We start from the raw sequence: 18,361 nt of genomic DNA, 5'->3' as shown, positions 1-18,361 counted from the left end.
GCAAATCAGTCTGACCCTGTGCCTCATGGGAACAGTCCAGCCCGAACTGCCAAGCCATGTCTTCCCTGGACCGGAAACAAGCTTCCTAGGACCGGTTTCTGGCATTTCAGCCGTCTTCAGCCATGCTTGCTTGAATCCAGTGGCAAAGTGAGCAAGGGACTCACGTCTGAGCATACCCTGCCAACTTATGGCGAACAAAGCAAAAACCAAAGGAAATGATAGACGGAGTGTTTAACCCAGATCTCTTGACTGGGGGTGAATGTCTGCATTGTCAGCATTCCGTCCATCATTTGTTTGTTGTAACGCTTTTCGCCCTAAGTGGGATGGGTATTCCCAGACGTGGGACCCGTGCTCACTACGCCACTGGAGTCAAGCTATCCTGGCTGATGACGGCTGATAGCCAGAAACCGGTCCTAGGATGCTTGATTCCTGTCCAGGGAAGACATGGCTTGGCAGTTCGGGCTGGACTGTTCCCATGAGGCACAGGGTCAAGACTGATTTGCATATGGCCATGTCTGAACTGGGGTGGCGTAGTGGGCAAAAGAACGATGGATTTAACCCAGATCTCTTGACTGGGGGAGAATGTCTGCATTGTCAGCATTCCGTCCATCATTTGTTTGTTGTAACGCTTTTCGCCCTAAGTGGGATGGGTATTCCCAGACGTGGGACCCGTGCTCACTACGCCACTGGAGTCAAGCTATCCTGGCTGATGACGGCTGATAGCCAGAAACCGGTCCTAGGATGCTTGATTCCGGTCCAGGGTAGACATGGCTTGGCAGTTCGGGCTGGACTGTTCCCATGAGGCACAGGGTCAAGACTGATTTGCATATGGCCATGTCTGAACTGGGGTGGCGTAGTGGGCAAAAGAACGATGGATTTAACCCAGATCTCTTGACTGGGGGAGAATGTCTGCATTGTCAGCATTCCGTCCATCATTTGTTTGTTGTAACGCCAAAGCTCCTCAAATCATGGGAGTCAACAAGAATACCTCATGTTGTCTTAACATTTTTTACATCATTGTTTAATATCAGCAAAGCAAAACTGTTTCAAGCTAAATTTCTTGAGTTTAGAACAGAAGCTGACAACAATGATGCTGGCTTTGAAGATATAAGTAAAGAAGTGATCTTTTCAAATCATTTTTTATTAATTACATCACGGCAAAAAGAAAACTCAGCTACATGTGATAACTGCCTATGCAATCTGTCACGTGCAAAAGTAGAGCGCTAATCACTTCAGTGAATAGGATGGGCGTATCAACAAGTTATAATGACATTGTACAGAGCAGGAACTTGTTAGTAGCCCATGCTGTAAAATATTGTGAATCCGACAGCACACCACTTCCAAGTCACTTTACCAGGAAAGGATTTACAATTGCTGCTCTTGATAATTTAGATTTTGAAGACCGCTCTTCTTCGTCTGGAACATCCAGCACACATGATACTACCATGGAGCTTTTTCAAGACTGTGCCAATGAAACAGCTTCTGGAAAACAAGCTGTGTCAGCTCTAAAAAAATAAATCCAAAATGTGCGTTCTTAGCTTGAGGACCAGCCTATCCTGACAATTTTCTGCGGTGAAAGTGTTTTCCATATTGTAGCTCACACTTTTATGAGCAATCCAGTAGAATTTGATGCTCTTTATCCAATGATGGGCATTTTCCACATGACAAAAGTTGCTGTGTGGTGTGCAGGAAGTTACCTCAGTGGATGTGGCAAAGACGATGCATTTATTGAGGCTGAAATCTTTGGAAGCCAAACTGTTCAGTCAGTATTGAGTGGAACTCATTATATTTTTTCATTACAAGGTATGCTCATCATACCGGAGGCTATAGAAACATTGCGTTGGAATGCTTCCTGGGATAAGAATGAAAACTTTGGTTTTGCATATCTGATCTCAGAAGTGAACAAGGCACAGGATGCATTTCATTCAAAAGACATAATGCAAAGACAGGCAATGTTCAATACACTCAATGCTAAATCAGAAATCCAAGTTCGTAGAGTTTGTCTAAGAATGCAAAGAAAAATCAGAACTTTAAAAGTGCTGGGGAAATGTATTACACATTGTATTGTAATTGTATTTTATAGTGCTTACTACCCCTGATGAGGCATTGAAGCTCTTTTTCGGCGAGTAGCACGCTACTCCTGAACCCATAAAGGATTAGTGGTGAATGAGTATAGTGAAATATGAAATTAATTTGAGTGGTGGACATATTAGTCTGTTATTTGGTTTGAAAAGGATAGTGAGGGATAGAAGAGGGAAGGATTTAGAAAAGCTTCTTTTTTTTGGAACTCCTAGCAGTAGTAGGGGGCTTGGGATGAGTAAAAGGGAGGTGGAGTGGGGAGAGTCAGAGGGAAGGGTATAGAAAGGCTTGTTTTGGGAGATCAGAATAGTAAAAGAGGTATGAGATGATTCAAGGAGGGTTAGAGACTAGGGTAATGCATTGGAAAGAGTAGTAGAAAGAGGTTTGAGATGAGTCAGAGTTGAGGTAGAGGATATATTGAGAGTGGTATAGGGTGAGAAATAGGGTAGTGAATTGGATATACTGAATTTGAAGAAAAGTAATAAATATATAGATACATAAGTACATGGAGGGTATATAGATGAATGAGGAAGGTAGTACATGTAGATTAAATATGCATTTAATAAACTCCTGCTGTCAAGTGCCATTGTACTTTAAAATATATATAGATTTTTTTTACGTAAGCTTAACTCCACACATTTAAATTGAAGGACAGTGCCATGTTGGTATTGAACATCTATGGGGGGGGGGCATAATGGCAGTTGTGTAATGAAGAACAATGCCAGCCTACAGTGGAGTACTCAATTGTAAAGATAACAACATCACACAATGTCCACCTCTAATGAAGGCATCCATGTTTTATCATCAGTTTACACACAGAATGTATCTCATTCTTTCTAATACACTTGAATTGAAAACAAAGAAAAAACCCTAGAAAGTAAAGGACTTGAGATTGGAATTATCATAGTGGTCACAACAGGGTGGCACAACACTAGATCTCCTCTGCCATCAGTTCTGTGATCTGAAAGTGGCTTGGTCTCTTCTGAACACAGGTTGGGGAATGGGTATTAGTATGATGCCTGTTGTGCATAAGCAATTCAGGAGCATTACAAATTTCAGAAATGTAGTTTATTACTAACCTTGCCCGCATCATGGGTCAGACTAGCACATTGCTAATCATTCCTGCACTGGACATTTTGTCAAGCAATTTTGAAAGCTCTTCTAAGCTTAGTAGGACTAGTTCTTTGCCTGAAACCCAGTGGAATGATAGCTCTACTGAAAAACCTGGTATATGCTGATCGGTAAGGTGATTGGGAGCTGTACGTGAGGACTGTGAAGTCACTGATTACTGTGTTTCGCAAATTTGATTGCATAAACTAACTGAGATATTAGTTCTGGCATTTGGAAAGAGTGAAGAAGCTAGAGGTGGAAAAACATACCTCTACAGAAAATTAATCCAAATACATTTTGTGGTTTAAGACAGAGAGGGAAGGTTTAATGCTGTGGCTCCAGATATGAAACTGCAACAGACGATCCAGAGAAAAAAACTGCAATGGAATTGTTGGTCAGATACGTAAAAGTGAATATGTTGCTCATGGGCAGCCAGTTTACCATGCAGTCCTTTCTATTTGCAATGTTTTCAGCGAGATGACAAATTCAAAAATTGACCATCTTGAAACTGTTCCTCACCATGAACTTGTGGGAAAGAGAGGGGAACGCTTTAATAAACATGTTTCATGCAGCAGCAAGGAAACCCCTTTGAAATGACTGAGCCTTTGCAACTACACAACTTCGTGACCAAACAGTATGTGGATAGTGATATATAGACATGTCTACAGGGGCATGGCCAAGATGGCAGTGGAATAGCGGCCTTTTGGTGGAGCTTTGCCGTGTGTGAGCCCTGGAGCACCATTTTGGTGCCACTGGGGTTGAACCCCAGCCGAAATGTGGCAGAGTCTGCATCCACACATTGAGCCTTTCCTGTGGTCTTGGGACTTACCGCGGGAAGAGGAGAATCTGACGAGATCGGCTCCTGCAAGACGGAAGCTTGAATTAGCAGCAAAGGAGTGGCATACTAAACCTAAATCTGGGGACCACTGTGTGAAGAGGACATTGAGCGGCCCAGACTGCGCCTGAAGCGGAGTGGTACGCACTGGACTGGTGCGGGGTCCCGTCACCGGTTCAGCAGTGCAGAAAAGTGCAGTGACTCCATCAAGGCCCCCAGAGGATTTGCCGTCACTAGGGAGGAACCGAGGCTCAGAGTATTCCCATCCAAGCCAGTCCTGTTATGGGCCCCAGCAGGCCGATAGAGAAGTGATAATCAAGCGCAGCACAGCGCCTGCTGCTGTGAGTAGGCATATGGTATTACGTATTGGGCTGGCATTCCCTCCTAGGCTTACCATTATGTATCCTGTTTGCCCCGTGGGTGATGTGCCCCGTGGGTGATGCGCCCCCCCCCACCTCTAACCCCCACACCCACCTTTGTTCATCCCAGGGAGGACCTGTGAAGATTTTGTGGCTCACAGCTGGTGGAATTATATTGTTGAATGCTCTGTGAGCTGTAGCCCCCACATGGAAATGCATAACACCCTCTGGATGGTGGAACGTTTGATTTAATTATTATTATTTTTTTTTTTTAAACATGTTTTTATTGCAGAGTTGTAAACAAGGCATCCAGTAAGTCAACCTGTACACGCGCGACATCTCAAAGCTCAGCTGTCGTTATGACAATGCACACAGCCATTCAGCCCACATCCCGGTGGCCGGGTGGCGTACCATCACAGTGACTCAGAGTGTCCAGGCGATCAGCTCACAGAAATGTCAGGTCAACAGCGTAATGTAGTATCTGCTTTTACACCCAACAAACTCCCTCCCCGCAAACGCCGCCAAATATAGTCAGCCACTCAGAGTCGGCTGCACCAGGATTATACTTGTCCACAGCACCGGTCCACCTTAGCTCGTGGAACGTTTGATTTAAGGGGTGCCAATACGTCCCAGTGGAGTACTAGCCAATGGGCCTAAGTGTTGGTGACTGGGGCCTGTGAAAAGGTCTTAGCTCCCATTGTGCAGCAACTGATCCCACAGAGGATCCTTAGTACTGGCTGGCAGGCCCTTGCTGTACCTGGGGTAATTGTTTGTCCCAGATCTGGGACTATCTGGATGGAGTGGTGTTGTGGATTAGCCCAGGTCCCTGGGTGATTAGACATGATATCGAGAGTCATCGCTATTTCTCACCATGGCCACCACCCGTTCCGAAAAGATACCACCATTAAGTACGTGCTCAATAAATACTCCACCAAAAAAGCAGATGATTGCCGCTGGTGACCTCTGCCCCTGAGGGAGGTGCTGAAGCGAACTCCCACCCATCGGAGAAACCAGTGACCAGCATGTTTTTTGAGCAACTCTTTGGTACTATATGTATTGATATTGCAGCATTAAGTTGAGATGTCACAGAAGACATTAAAGGTATCGGGGCAGATCTGGGTAAGATGGGAGACCAGTTAAACACCCTAGAACGCTCTGGCGACAGGCATGAGGAAGAACTCTACCACCATCTTTTTAGAGCTGCGAAATAAGAATGAAGAATTGTATTACCGCCTGCAAGATTTCGAGAAGAGGTCTCCTAGATCCAATATTCGCATTAGGGGCATGCCTCTTCAAGCAAATGCTGGGAAGCTAGAGGACTATGTGATAAGCCTCTTCAGGGGAATAAAGACATCCTGCTTGACCACACCCACAAAGCAGGTCACCCGGCGAAGACATCAGGGATGCCACAGGGCATTCTCGCTTGTCTCCACTGGTATAAAAAGAAGGACTTGACCATGTCAGCTGTAAGAGACATGCCTGTTATATCTTTTGATGGCATAAAGGTAAGCATTTTTCAGGATTTCTCACCCCTCACCCTTCAGGGGCATAAAACACTGAAACCAGCAACGGCCTTTCTGCTTGAGAAGGGCATTCGCTGCACATGGGGCCATCCCTTCTGCATAATATTAATTTGTAACCAAGAAATACACGTAGTCCGCACACTGGAAGAGGAACATGCCGTGCTGGTCTTCAAGCTTCCTTCAGGAGGTGAGACTCGCTGGTCGCGGCCTGGGTACCTGCCTCATCCAATACCAGATCAAGACGCAGATTAATACTGTGAATGAATCGAAAGTGAAACCATCTGCATCTGAGCGTCACAGGGAACGGGAGGCCTCTTGCGTCTGCTTCAACACCAAGATGATACATCGGATATTGAGAAGGATTAATGACGCTACATTCATATATATGCTCTGGGCATGCCCCGATCTGCAGTCCTACTGGAATGAAATACACACCACGTTACAGACAGCTATGGGCCGGACAAACCTTAACACATGGGAGGCGAGCTCCCTGGAAATATTTAAATGTAAAAAAGAAGAAAAAATTGGAACACGATTCGCAGTAATAGCAATACTCCTAGCAAAGCGTAACATCACAATGCACTGGCGTTCTCCTACGGGTCCCACGATAGAAGCATGGAGAGGGGCGATCATAAAGCTGAGTGTGGCAGAAGAGGAAGCGATTAGACTAGAAGAGGTTAAGGGGATACGCCGTAACCTAATCTCCTTGGAATGGGCAACCCTCCTACACGAGTTCAAGCACAAGATTCAGACACCCACAACATCCCAGTCAACCACTATGGCATCGCAAGACCCCCCCCCCAATTCCCCACAGCCAACGCGCACACACCCGAGAGGAGCCTATCCCCCCCCTTGCCCAGGCATCGCCCACACGCACCGTGACTTAGTTGCGACCACTGGTGAACCACAGACTACGTTAGTGCACTCGTAGATACGTCCCTGCACTCTCCCTTTCCTAACCTCCCCTGTCCCCATCATCCAAGTTATCCCCACTAGTTAATGAACTGAAAACAATACCAGAACACTTCCACGACTGCTGGGGAAATACTCAGACGAGATCATAACAGCCAAGCACACCATTGCAGATCAAATACCCACAGTCACATACAAGTGGCGCATGAATGACAAACCAACACATCCCAACACCCTACATGCCCACTACTGTATCACAATGGCACTCTGTCGCCATTACAAACTTAAATAAAAAGTTTTTTTTTTTTAAGCGAAGGATTAATGACCGGAGCACAGGAAGCTTGCACTCAGCCATGGGTTGGGTTGGTGTCAATCAGCACAGTGTCCTCGGATCTCTGCCTAACTGAAAAGATTTGGAGTTCAAGATGAGAGGGTCCTTGCACGGTGGGGCTCCCCGTCCTTCCACGTTGCTATTCAGAGATGGTTGGCTACCTGGCAGGTGGACCCCTACTGACTGGTGATCTTGTTTCCCGGGAGAGGGAATATTATATTGTTTTTTTAAAAAAGATTTTCCCTTTTTTTTGGGAGGAGGGGTTCTATGTATTCCTCTGAGTCGTTGCATTAATGGTCCTTGAGCTCCCTGGGACTTTAGACATTATCTACAAATAAGGGCTCTAGTGCCTGGAGTTCTCCATTCCACATTCATTATGATGGCTAAGTATGGCTCAGGGAAAAACAAATAGCGAGCGGGGAAAAGTAGGAGTACGTTCTTATCCCCAAATTAAATGATTAGACAACAAAAGGGATGGACCCAGCACGGGAATCCAAACACAAGGCGAAGTGGAAAAAAACTATAGGGTTTGAAAAACAACCCTCACCCGCCAACCTGGTTGGTGGTATGCTTCATGGTTGGGTTACCAGCTGGGCTGCCGAATGGAACCCAGCTGTGCTGTGATGCCTGAGTTACAGCGGAGCGGCTCATTATTTTGTGAGAGGGATGAGTTTTGGTGCAGTTTAAAAGTACCTTTAGGATCCTCTATCACTGTTTTATTCCTGAGGTCCTAGGACACGGTTAAAAACATAGGGTGGATATTGTGAAGACTTAATTGGTCTTCTTTATCCACGTCAGGATCCCGTGTCGGACCAAAATATGTACCACTGGCGGGCGGACTACCTTGATGAATGTGTGACTATAGGTGTCCGCCCCCGCTGGGATCATAGATAGCTGCTTAAATTAAGTAGCCTCTATCATACACCAGACGGTGGGAACCGTAAGTATGGCTACACCCCTGCACTCACAGCACACCTTACTGTGTGTGCTGATAATTCACCTGGTCACCAGAATTTTGGTGCACATCACTTTCTTGGTCCTGAAGAAAGCCTTTGTACCTTTGTTTAGGCTGAAATATGTCGACCATTTTGCATGGATAAAGAAGACCAATTAAGTCTTCACAATATCCACCCTATGTTTTTAACAATGTCCTAAAATACTAAGCTTTAATGTAAGGGGGTCTAAATGCTCCGTCAAAGTGACTGGCCCTTAATTCTTTTCTCAGAGAGTCAAAATGTAGCGTATGCTTGTTACAAGAAACACACCTCCTTCGCTCTGACTGGAAACGTCTCCGTTCTCTCTAGTTTGACTATCAGTTTTTCTCATCCGGGCCCAGCAAGAGGGCTGGAGTGGCCATATTGCTTGCCTCAAATTTTCCAGGGAAGGTGGTTAAAATCCATGTGGTGTTGCCTGGCCGGTTGCTCTCACTTCAGCTGTATGGGAGTGGATACACTTTCACTATAGCTGTGGTTTATGCAACTAATGATCACCATTAAAATGTTCTTCAAAACGCACTAAAGAGGGTAGTGCCATCCCCGGATGAGGACATACTGATAGGGGGCGACTTTAATATGGTGAGTGATGCACATCTGGATAGGTCTACACAACGGGTGGGGCACTCAGTAGCTCTTTCAGAGGCAATGCAGGGGGTGGTTAGTAGATATGGGATTAGTGGATGGGTGGTGACAACGCAATCCAAATACGAGGGCATACTCATTCTTTTCCGCCGCACCAGTCACACGCATGAATAGATCGCTTTCTAACCTTCCCTCGCCTCACTTTGGCTATTGTGTTAGCTGACATTGGGGTAGCGACGCTATCGTAACACTCACCTATAATTCTCACATTGCGGTTGCCCAGAGGAACACGCCAACATCATGCATAGCGCTTGATCCCCACATTACTCACATGCAACACTAATATTTCCAAAATCGTGGAAGCAATCCGGGCCTTTCTATACAGCAACAACACGAATAACATGTTCATTTCACTAGGTAGGGACATTTTAAAGGCGGTTGTGCAAGTTTACTTTATTGCCATATCGTCCAAGCTTAATAAGGATAGGCGAGACAAATGTGAACAATTGGAAAGGGAAATCAAGGAACTGGAAGTGGTACACTTAGGAACCAGATCTCTTAAAACAAGATGCCAACCTACGGTGTCCCGTAAACAACAAAGAGCGCTAGATATGGATACAGCAGAATATGCACTTTTGCACACTAGACAGAAATACTACGCTGGGGGCAATAAAGCAGGTCGATGCCTTGCGCTGAGGCTCAGGGTCCAAATCCTCCAACTGCTGGTTCCCGAGATTGTGGGTTCGCTGGGGAATCAGATGTACTGTGATGATCACATAGTGGAAGAATTTGAACGATTTTACTCTATATATCTTCTAATCTTGTGACACGACTCCCTGAAAGTGAAGCGTCCAAATTGGGCAATAAAAAAAAGTTCTTTTGGCTATTCAAACATTGCCCTCGGGTAAAGCCTCTGGGGAAGATGGTTATATTTCTGCTTTCTACAAAGTCTCTGCAGCCATACTCACCCCTTTTTTGGTGTTACTTTACAACTGCTGTAGCGATTCTAGACTCTCACTTCTTCTATGCAAATGGCAACGATTGTGGTTCTTCCCAAACTGGACAGACCCAGCTTATTGTGCTTCCTATCGCCCCATCATGCTACTGAATGTTTATGTAAAGATCCTCACTAGCACCCTCGCATCCCGTCTAGCACTATATATGCAGGGACTCATTGTCCCTGATCAGTCTGGGTGCATTCTGGTGAGGAGCTGCAGTGACAGCACCAAGTGCCTTTGCCATCTCCTTGACAAAACACAACAATCTCGAACGCCCGCCCTTCTCCTGTAAGTTGATGTCGAAAAGGCCTTTGACCAGGTTCACTGGTCTTATCTCCACTTAGTTCTCGCTTGATTTGGGTTGGGGGAGAGATTCCGATGCTCGATCAGCTGAAACTATGCAGCTCCTGAGGCCTGAGTTAGAGTTAATGGAGTCTTGTCTTAACCATTTCAGGTGTCATGTGGCACCCGACAGGTTTGTCCCTTGTCTACTTTGCTCTTTGCTCTCTATATGGAACCCTTTGCTGAAAAGATTGACCAACAGGGTTCTGTAGCGGGCATTACTATGAGAGGCTGGGAACATGAAGTGTCATTTTACGCCAATGATATTATGCGAACACTGACTCAGCCTTTCACCTCTCTGCCTCCTCTTCTACGAGAAGTGGAGTAGTTTGGGAGAGCCTCTGGATTTAAAATGAATTTACAGGGAAAACTGGACCTTAGTTTGACCGTCCCCAGAGAAGGCCATGCTCACCTAGCGACTTTATTTCTCTTTGACTGGGCTACACAAGGGGCAAAGTATTTGGGGCTTCAAATATACCCCACGACCGACTGCACAGCCCTCGAAAATTACTCCACACTCCTCCTTAATATCCGTGTGGAACTTTCCTCCTGGAAACGGTACATGTTGTCTTGGCTAGGCAGATTGGTGGCAGTTAAGATGACCTTACTCCCTACAATTCTTTGTCATGCAAACCCTGCCACTTCAACTCCCGACACATGTCTTAGGCAAATTGCAACGCGTTATATATGATTTTATTTGGGGAGAGAAAAAGGCACGCATGGCTTGAAAGCAGGCGTATCTGCACCAAGCTGATGGGAGTTTTACACCTGGAAAGGTAGTACCAGGCGCCAAAGCTGGTCTGCATGTTAGAATGTTATTGAACCAGCTCTGCAAAATAATGGTGTTTCATCAATGAGTCAGTTGAAAGGATTCACATATGGAAGGTACCGTGGCTTCCCAAGAGATTCCGCCCGCTCGGGTCTATATATCACAAGTTACTAGAGCCACAATGGGAATCTGGGATAGGGAGAAAGAAACACATCGCCTTTCCTCGCATATCTCACCCCTGACTCCATTCATAGCAAACCCCTATTTCCCTCCAATGGCAAAGGGAGACTGTGAGAGGGACGGGCGGAAAAAGAACCGAGGAGGTCTTATGCGTGGATCTATGATGGCATATTTATTATAGACACAGAGTGAACAACAAAAGATAAACACAGGTGAATTCCGTGGTAGTGGATTCCTGGGTGGTGCTTGAGATTCCTCTGCCAGTTGCCTCCTCTCCAGGTAAGTGGTGATGACGTTCCCCGGGTACCATGGGAAGAGAAGAGACAACAGGCGGTAAGTTTAGCTGATACGGTGTCTTAATTTAGTTAAAGGTACCGTCACCAGGGTTGTAGGAGGGGACACACCAGGTGCTCAGGCTAGGGGCGGTGCAGGATGCGAGGTTATATGAAATAGGGCGTGCATGAATGAGAATGAAGGGAAAAAAAAAACTGGTATAGAAATTTAAGATCGCCCCTTACTTCAGGTCACGAGTCGTCTATGCCCAGAGCTAGCTTTTATGACCTATTTCCTAGCTCTGAGGGACAACGTAGGGTGGCGGCAAATAGGTGCTGACAATCTCCTAATTATTAGTGCCCCCCTTCCCTCCCCAAAACAAACACAAAACAAGCATTGGCATAGCCAATAGGTCTCGCCTTTGGGACCTTATAAGTGTTTAGCCATGCAACAGTTGCATAACTAAATACTTATAAGGTCCCAAAAGCGAGACCTATTGGCTATGCCGTGCGGCCGCGAAAGTGATCGCGATCAAACGTCAAAGCGGCCGCGAAAGTGAAAGTAAGCACGGTCAAGCACGGCGCGAGTGCCCGCGCACATACACTATAGCTCTAGGCTGGCCTGGTAGCACTTTTTGGAGCCCTCACAAAATGTCTCGCCAGACCAGCGCATGCGCTGGGTCAGGCGAGACCTAAAAATGGCTCTAAATTTCCCCCCCACCGGACCCACTACAACCACAATCCCCTCAACCCCGCCCTCTCCCGAGTCACGTACCACGGAAGCCGTAACTCTCCGGAGTTACGGCGGCATGCAGGTGTCCTCCGGGGGCGTCCACCAGTCCTCTGACCAGGACCCTGGTTCGGCGGAAACGTCGTCTTCTTCATTGTGGATGGCGCCGGTCTCGATTCGGTCCTCGACAGATCCTGCTGTCCTCTGCTGCAAATCCTTCCGGGAACTCCCTCTTGGCCGCCAGGTCCGCCCTTCTATATCCCCAGGTCTCCTCCCATTGGGTCTTTTCCCTCTCTGGGCGTTCCTGCGGGGAAGAGGAGTTCGGGTTAATTAACCCTTGCGTATCTGGTGCATCCCGTTTGATGGGTGGCAAATAGTCTCGAGAGCCCGGGTGAGGGTCTGCCATGGGGGTGAAAGCGGGCTCCTTCTCACAGAGGCTCTTACCTTAAGTGGCAGAAGGCAAATTGTAAGAGAGTGGGAGATTTGTTCGATGTAGATGGTATGATGGACTTTCCCAAACTTTCCTCTAACTACAATTTACTTCCTTATACTTAATTAACAATATTTGGCTCTCCAACACTGGATTCTCCAGCCTAATATTCATCCCCATGCTAGTCGTACTCTTACAAAGTTTGAAAAAGGCTGATAACATGTCCGTTTGACAAGCGCATCCTCTCAGACATCTATGCTTTTCTTCTCGCTCCCATTGCTCAAGCCAAAACACCGGCACAACATAGGTGGGAGGTGGAGTGCGAGCACGAGTTCACACCTGATGAGTGGTATGACATGGTGCACAGGACTAGGGCGTCGGCTTGTAGCACATCGGACCTGGAGATCTTCCTTAAGAAAGACGATTACTGGTACTATACTCCGACCAGAATAGTCCAGTGAAAACCAGCGGGGAGAGGAGAGGGGTCCTCACTGCTAGAGACAATGCAACCAGATGGGCGCACTCTTACACATCTACTATGGCAGTGTAAAAAAATAGAAACACCTTTGGACTGAAGCCTTGGCGCAACTATTGACGAAATTCACAATGCTGAATTGCCAGTTGTATATCGCTTTGACCTATCCCTTGAAATCACATCATATGTGGGCCATTACCTTAACGATTGGAGCACCTAAGCAGACGCTGCCATCCTGTGGGGGTATCAATGCTATGCTTACAAAATTGGATTGGCTTCATAAATTATGGGACCTCTTGGGTATGGAAAAGATAACGGTAACAGTTGCACATACTCTTCCATGGTTTGATAAAACATGAAGTACCTGTATTTGATTCTTAGCAAACTAATTTATGGAGATAACCTGTCCTGTGTACTTGTGTCTACTCCATTTCATACAGTCAACCACTTCAGATGAGTGATCTCCCCTCTGACTGTTCCCTGCCAGACCTCTGTGTGGAACCGGTTATCCTTTATTAGGGTATTATTTAATCTATTGAGTATATATGTTTCCTTTTCTTATGTCTTTCCTCTTCTCTTTTTTTTTTTTGGTCTCTTATCTCCTTTTGTTGATTAGTGATTTTTTTTTTTCCCTCCGACCTGCGGATGTAGGTGGGTTGATGTTGTATTATTCTGTTTAAAAATAATAAAGCAGAGTTAAACCATAAAGACACATCTACCAGATGTCTTAGAACATGGATTGAAACTATATGCAGAACTGAAGCAGGATAGATTTGTACTGAAAGAGAAAAAGCTGTTTGACATAATCACTAAAGCTAACCATCCACACTTTAATTGCCTTAGTAAGAGTTTCTTCCAACCAGCCCCTACAAAACAGGTTACAAAAAAAAACTTTCGCAAGCACATAGAAATGGATGTAGCAAAAGAAAGGGGTGAATTTATCAAGGACATAGTGTCGCATAATCTTCTTCGAACAAACTCATTATTTGATGGAAATTATGCAACCAAACTAGTGAAGAACAAACTCGTACAAGAGCTTGAAAAGAAAAACCTTTCACCTGAAGCATTTCAATTCAAAAAGGTGTCCTCATTGAAAACTGCTGTTGTTGTGGACTGTATGTCACAATTGCAAATGGTCAAGATTTCATCCATGCAAAACTTTGGAGAGACTATTCTACAGATATCAAATTCAATGTGCCCCTTGCAAGAACTGCAAATTTTCTTTGACAGTTATCTTGAACTATCTGTCGAAGAATGTGAGAGAATCAGACTGTCTACTAGTGGAACAATTGACCTTGCCTGCATCAAAAATTCAACAACTATATCTGTGCAACTTGATAAATTATGGTCATTAACATTTGACAAGAAAAACTTGGAGATGTTAGCCCGCCAGAACATTGCTGATGCTTAAGTGTACGCTAATTTTCAAACTATTGCAAGTGGAATGATTGTAAATAAATAGTTGGTGCCTGCAGAGAGATATTGAAAAGGTACTGGCCATATTGTTCAAGAACTTTACAGCAAATTGGAGGAAGCAGAACTTTGTGTTGTGTCACATGTTGAATGGGCTGTTCGAAATGGTTCCAGTCGAGTCATTGTACTGTCAAATGACACAGATGTTATTATTGTGTTACTTGGATTTGTTGCAATGTTCATAAGTCAAGGATTGTCAGAGTTATGAATAAGTTATGGAAGAGGCGAGAAATGACACTTAATCCCGGTTTATATTCTGTACAAGACACCTGACCCAGAGATGCCCAGTGTTCTTATCAAGGCATATATTCTTACAGTTGATGACACTATGAGCAAAAACGGAACAAAACCTGGAGCACTAACTGCTGAAATTGTGAAGTTTCTAAAAGGATTTGCTGAGACAGAAGAATGTGACTTTAAAGACGTAGAAAAATACCTTGTGCATGTGTTTAAAATGAGTTCTGACTGTCACACATTTGACTATCTTTGGTACAGTGAGTTCAAGAGATCAGTCCTGCTAAGTGACCTTCCACTGATGTCTTATTCTGTGCGTGGACACATTAAAAGAGCGTTTTGCTTGATCACAAGATGTGTAAATGTTTTGGATCATGCCTATGTAGAGAAAGATCCGTGTGAATTTGGTTGGGAATATATTGATGAGTTGCTAAAACCTACAAAATTCCTAAAGCCTCCACCCAGAGAACTTACACATACACGTACTTGCAAAACCTGTGCTACGTTTTGTTAAAGAGGCAATAGCTGCTCTAAGATCAATGGTAGGATCGTTATGTAATCTTTTGTCATGATTAGCCGTGCTCAATTGTTTGTAAACTTCTTCATTATAGTTTGTTCTGTCTGTTATGACAATACCTCTGCCCTTATTGGCGGGTTTGATGACTTACTATGTCCTGAGTAGATTTTTGCTCTTCGGTGAAATTGTGCCAATAAAACTGTTGCTTTTGAATAACAAGTCTATTTCAGTGGAGAAATGTTATGATGTCCACTTGAGTGCTAGGGTCAAAAGTGGATGGCTCATACAACCCTGTTGCGTCAAAAACAGGTATTGTTTCGTTTACTGCAAATCAATGTTTTATCGAATTGATCTCGAGAATCGTTACATCTCTACTCTAGTCTCAATTTCTGAGTGGGTACAAAAGAAAACCCCACTCTTAGAACTGACGACGCCATTTCTGTGAGATGTTGAGAAGAAAGATTAAGGGCCTCATGTAGGTACCTCAATACCGGTCGGTAACGGCCGAAAATCGGTAAATATCCCGTTACCGACCGGTATTGAGGCACTTGAGATGTAGGTGGCTGATTTCTGGATTCGGTATTTACCGAATTGGAATTTTAAGAAATCGGTAAAATACCGATACGGTAAATTACCGAATCCAGAAATGCTATGTAGAGGGCACTCAAGTGAGTGCATTATTGGTGTCTGGATTCGTTATTTACCACCAACTACAAGTTGATGGTAAATGACGAATACCTTTCAAAAAGCATTTTTGTGCTATTTGTAAAGTGCCATGTGGCAGACATACATGCCCTTAGGGCATGTATGTGCGCCACATGTGCACACATGCACGAATCAGGGGTGCAACAGGGTGTCAATGTGACACCCTGCCACCCATGATAATGCCTCCCCTATTACCGATTCGGTATTTACCGAATCGGTAATAGTAACTGGCTTCCCATTCATTCCTATGGGCCTCCAGGCCCATAGGAATGAATGGGAAGGGATGCATTATTACCGATTCGGTAAATACCGATTCATAAATACCGATATTTACCGAATCGGTAATAATTACCGATTATTTACCTACATACTATTTACCGATTCATAAATACCGAATCGGTAAAATTTGGTATTTATGAATCGGTAAATAGTATGTTACCTACATGAGGCCCTTTAATGCTGGTAATGTTGAGTCTTTTTCTACCATTCTTAGTACTGTTTGAGTGTTTGCCTTTGGCCTGGGTTGTACTGATTCGTATACCTACCCGCCATCTGGTCAGTTTCTACGTTTACTTCTTAGAGGCTAAAAAACTGCTGCTGAAACTCAAAGCCTAAGGTTATCAATATCGATTACTTAGAAGATCATTGAAAAGAGCTTGGAACAACGATAGAGAATCTCTCCTACAAATTAAAACCATACCTGAACAATTCATACTAGTGTGTGTGTCCACTTTTGGGACCCTGTCTAACAATCATAAGTCATTTACAAACATTGGTACTTATTGAATAATGACACTATCTTTTGCCCAAAACCGATTTTTGTTTTTTAAACACAGCACAAACCTTAAAGACAGGCTTGTGAAAGCATATATGGAACCAAAGTTTACATTTACCACCAGTAGTAGGTCACTTTCGTTGTGGTTGATTAATGGCCTGTGATATGAGCAGTGTACTTAGGATCTTCACTCTGAATGGTTCTCAATTCACCATAAAACATTTCTCAAATTGTGACACCTCAGTTGTGGTTTATTGTATTCGATGTCCTTGCAGCTTACCATACATCGGTAGGACAACACAGCAACTACGCAAACGCATTCTCCTGCTCCAGTGCCGAATCAGACGCAAAAAAGCACATGCTCTGCGGGTTGACTGCAGGAAAGTGACCTTTTTGACATGGTCACGCCCACTTTTTGCCTGCTATTTGATGTGATTTTGACTGAAAGTGCATTGGGTCCCTGCTAACCAGCTCCCCATTACCAGATCTCTATCCCAAAACTTTGCCAAAACTGTACAATTGTTTCACCCAATTGGAAATAGCTTTAGCACTCTCTGTAAGTCCCTAGTAAATGGTACCCCTGGTACCTAGGTCCTGAGGTACAAAAGAGGGTCTCGAAGGGCTACAGCACCTAAGAGACCCCTCACCAAATACATGCAAGACTGCAGCTGCAGGCTGTGTGTTTTGATGCACGACACCTAACACTGCATGTAATATTTGTAAGTCACCCCTTCAGCAGGCCTTACAGCCTTAAACCCACACTGATTCCAGTGTTGGATTTATTAATACATGCACCCAAAGAGCACCTTAGAGGTGCCCCCTGACCACCTACATGCCCTTGGTGTTTTCGCTAACTGGTTTCTGCCAGCCTGCCGCCACAGACAAGTGTCTGGCCCCCAAGGGTGAGAGCATTTGCTCTGAGGAGGTCAGAAACAAAGCCTGCTCAGGAAGAGGGTGTTAACCCCCTCCCACAGGATGACCTCTTGATTAGCAATCAATCAGGGGAATTGTTAGCGCGCTACTCACCCGTGAGGGTCTCAAGGCGCTGAGGGGGTAGGGGGGGGGGGGGGGGGGGTCCGCTGGTCTGGTTAGCCGAAGAGCCATGGCTTGAGGGTCTTTCTGAAGGTGTTCAGGGAGGGGGCGCATCTGATGTCTGCCGGTAGCTCGTTCCATGTCTTGGCTGCGATGTAAGAGAAGGATCTTCCACCAGATCTGGCCTTGTGGATGCGTGGCGTTTCGAGCCAGTGCGAGGTTGGAGGATCGGAGGTTTCTTTTGGGTACGTGGAAGTTGATTCTGTTGTTGAGGTATTTGGGTCCGTTGTTGTGTAGGCATTTGTAGGCGTGGGTGAGGACCTTGAAGGTGAATCTTTTCTCCACAGGGAGCCCGTGGAGTCTTCGTAGGGGTTGGCTGATGTGTTCTTGTTGGGGGATGCCGAGGATGAGTCTGGCCGCAGTGTTCTGTTCCAAGACAGAGGAGCGTCAAAGAAGCTACCGCCTTTGAAATGTGAGTCTGGCATCCCTCACAGGAGTGGATACCCACCCCCTTTGTCCAAGACCCTTTGGCTCCTGGACAGGTAGGAAAATTAGCTAGTCAGGTAGACATGCCCACCCCCAGGCCAGTACCACCCCTAAGATGGCCTAATCTGAGGTGGACACCACTTTTTCAGAGTTAGCCATCTTTATGTTGGCAAACTCAGGAATTCTGGGACAGGATTATGACCACTTCCCACAGGAA

The 18,361-nt window shown here is 45.2% G+C and overlaps 2 protein-coding genes across 2 annotated transcripts in view; one reads left to right on the top strand and one right to left on the bottom strand.

Annotated features, from left to right (window-relative positions):
- The window catches only part of TMEM67 (transmembrane protein 67), a 1,162,308-nt gene that overhangs the window by 331,764 nt on the left and 812,183 nt on the right, over positions 1-18,361 (top strand). The window lies entirely within an intron of this gene.
- Positions 1-18,361, bottom strand: part of LOC146831047 (uncharacterized) — a 498,359-nt gene that overhangs the window by 330,896 nt on the left and 149,102 nt on the right. The window contains exon 4 of the mRNA XM_085605279.1: positions 12,063-12,321. Coding sequence (XP_085461405.1) covers positions 12,169-12,321 — 153 coding nt within the window. The 3' untranslated portion in view covers positions 12,063-12,168. The remainder of the gene's footprint in view (positions 1-12,062; positions 12,322-18,361) is intronic.

The sequence above is a fragment of the Triturus cristatus genome, chromosome 5_1, assembly GCF_964204655.1.
Source record: "Triturus cristatus chromosome 5_1, aTriCri1.1, whole genome shotgun sequence".
NCBI lineage: Eukaryota > Metazoa > Chordata > Amphibia > Caudata > Salamandridae > Triturus > Triturus cristatus.
Note: the sequence above shows the minus strand (reverse complement) of the source record. Positions and strands in the feature narration are given on the sequence as shown.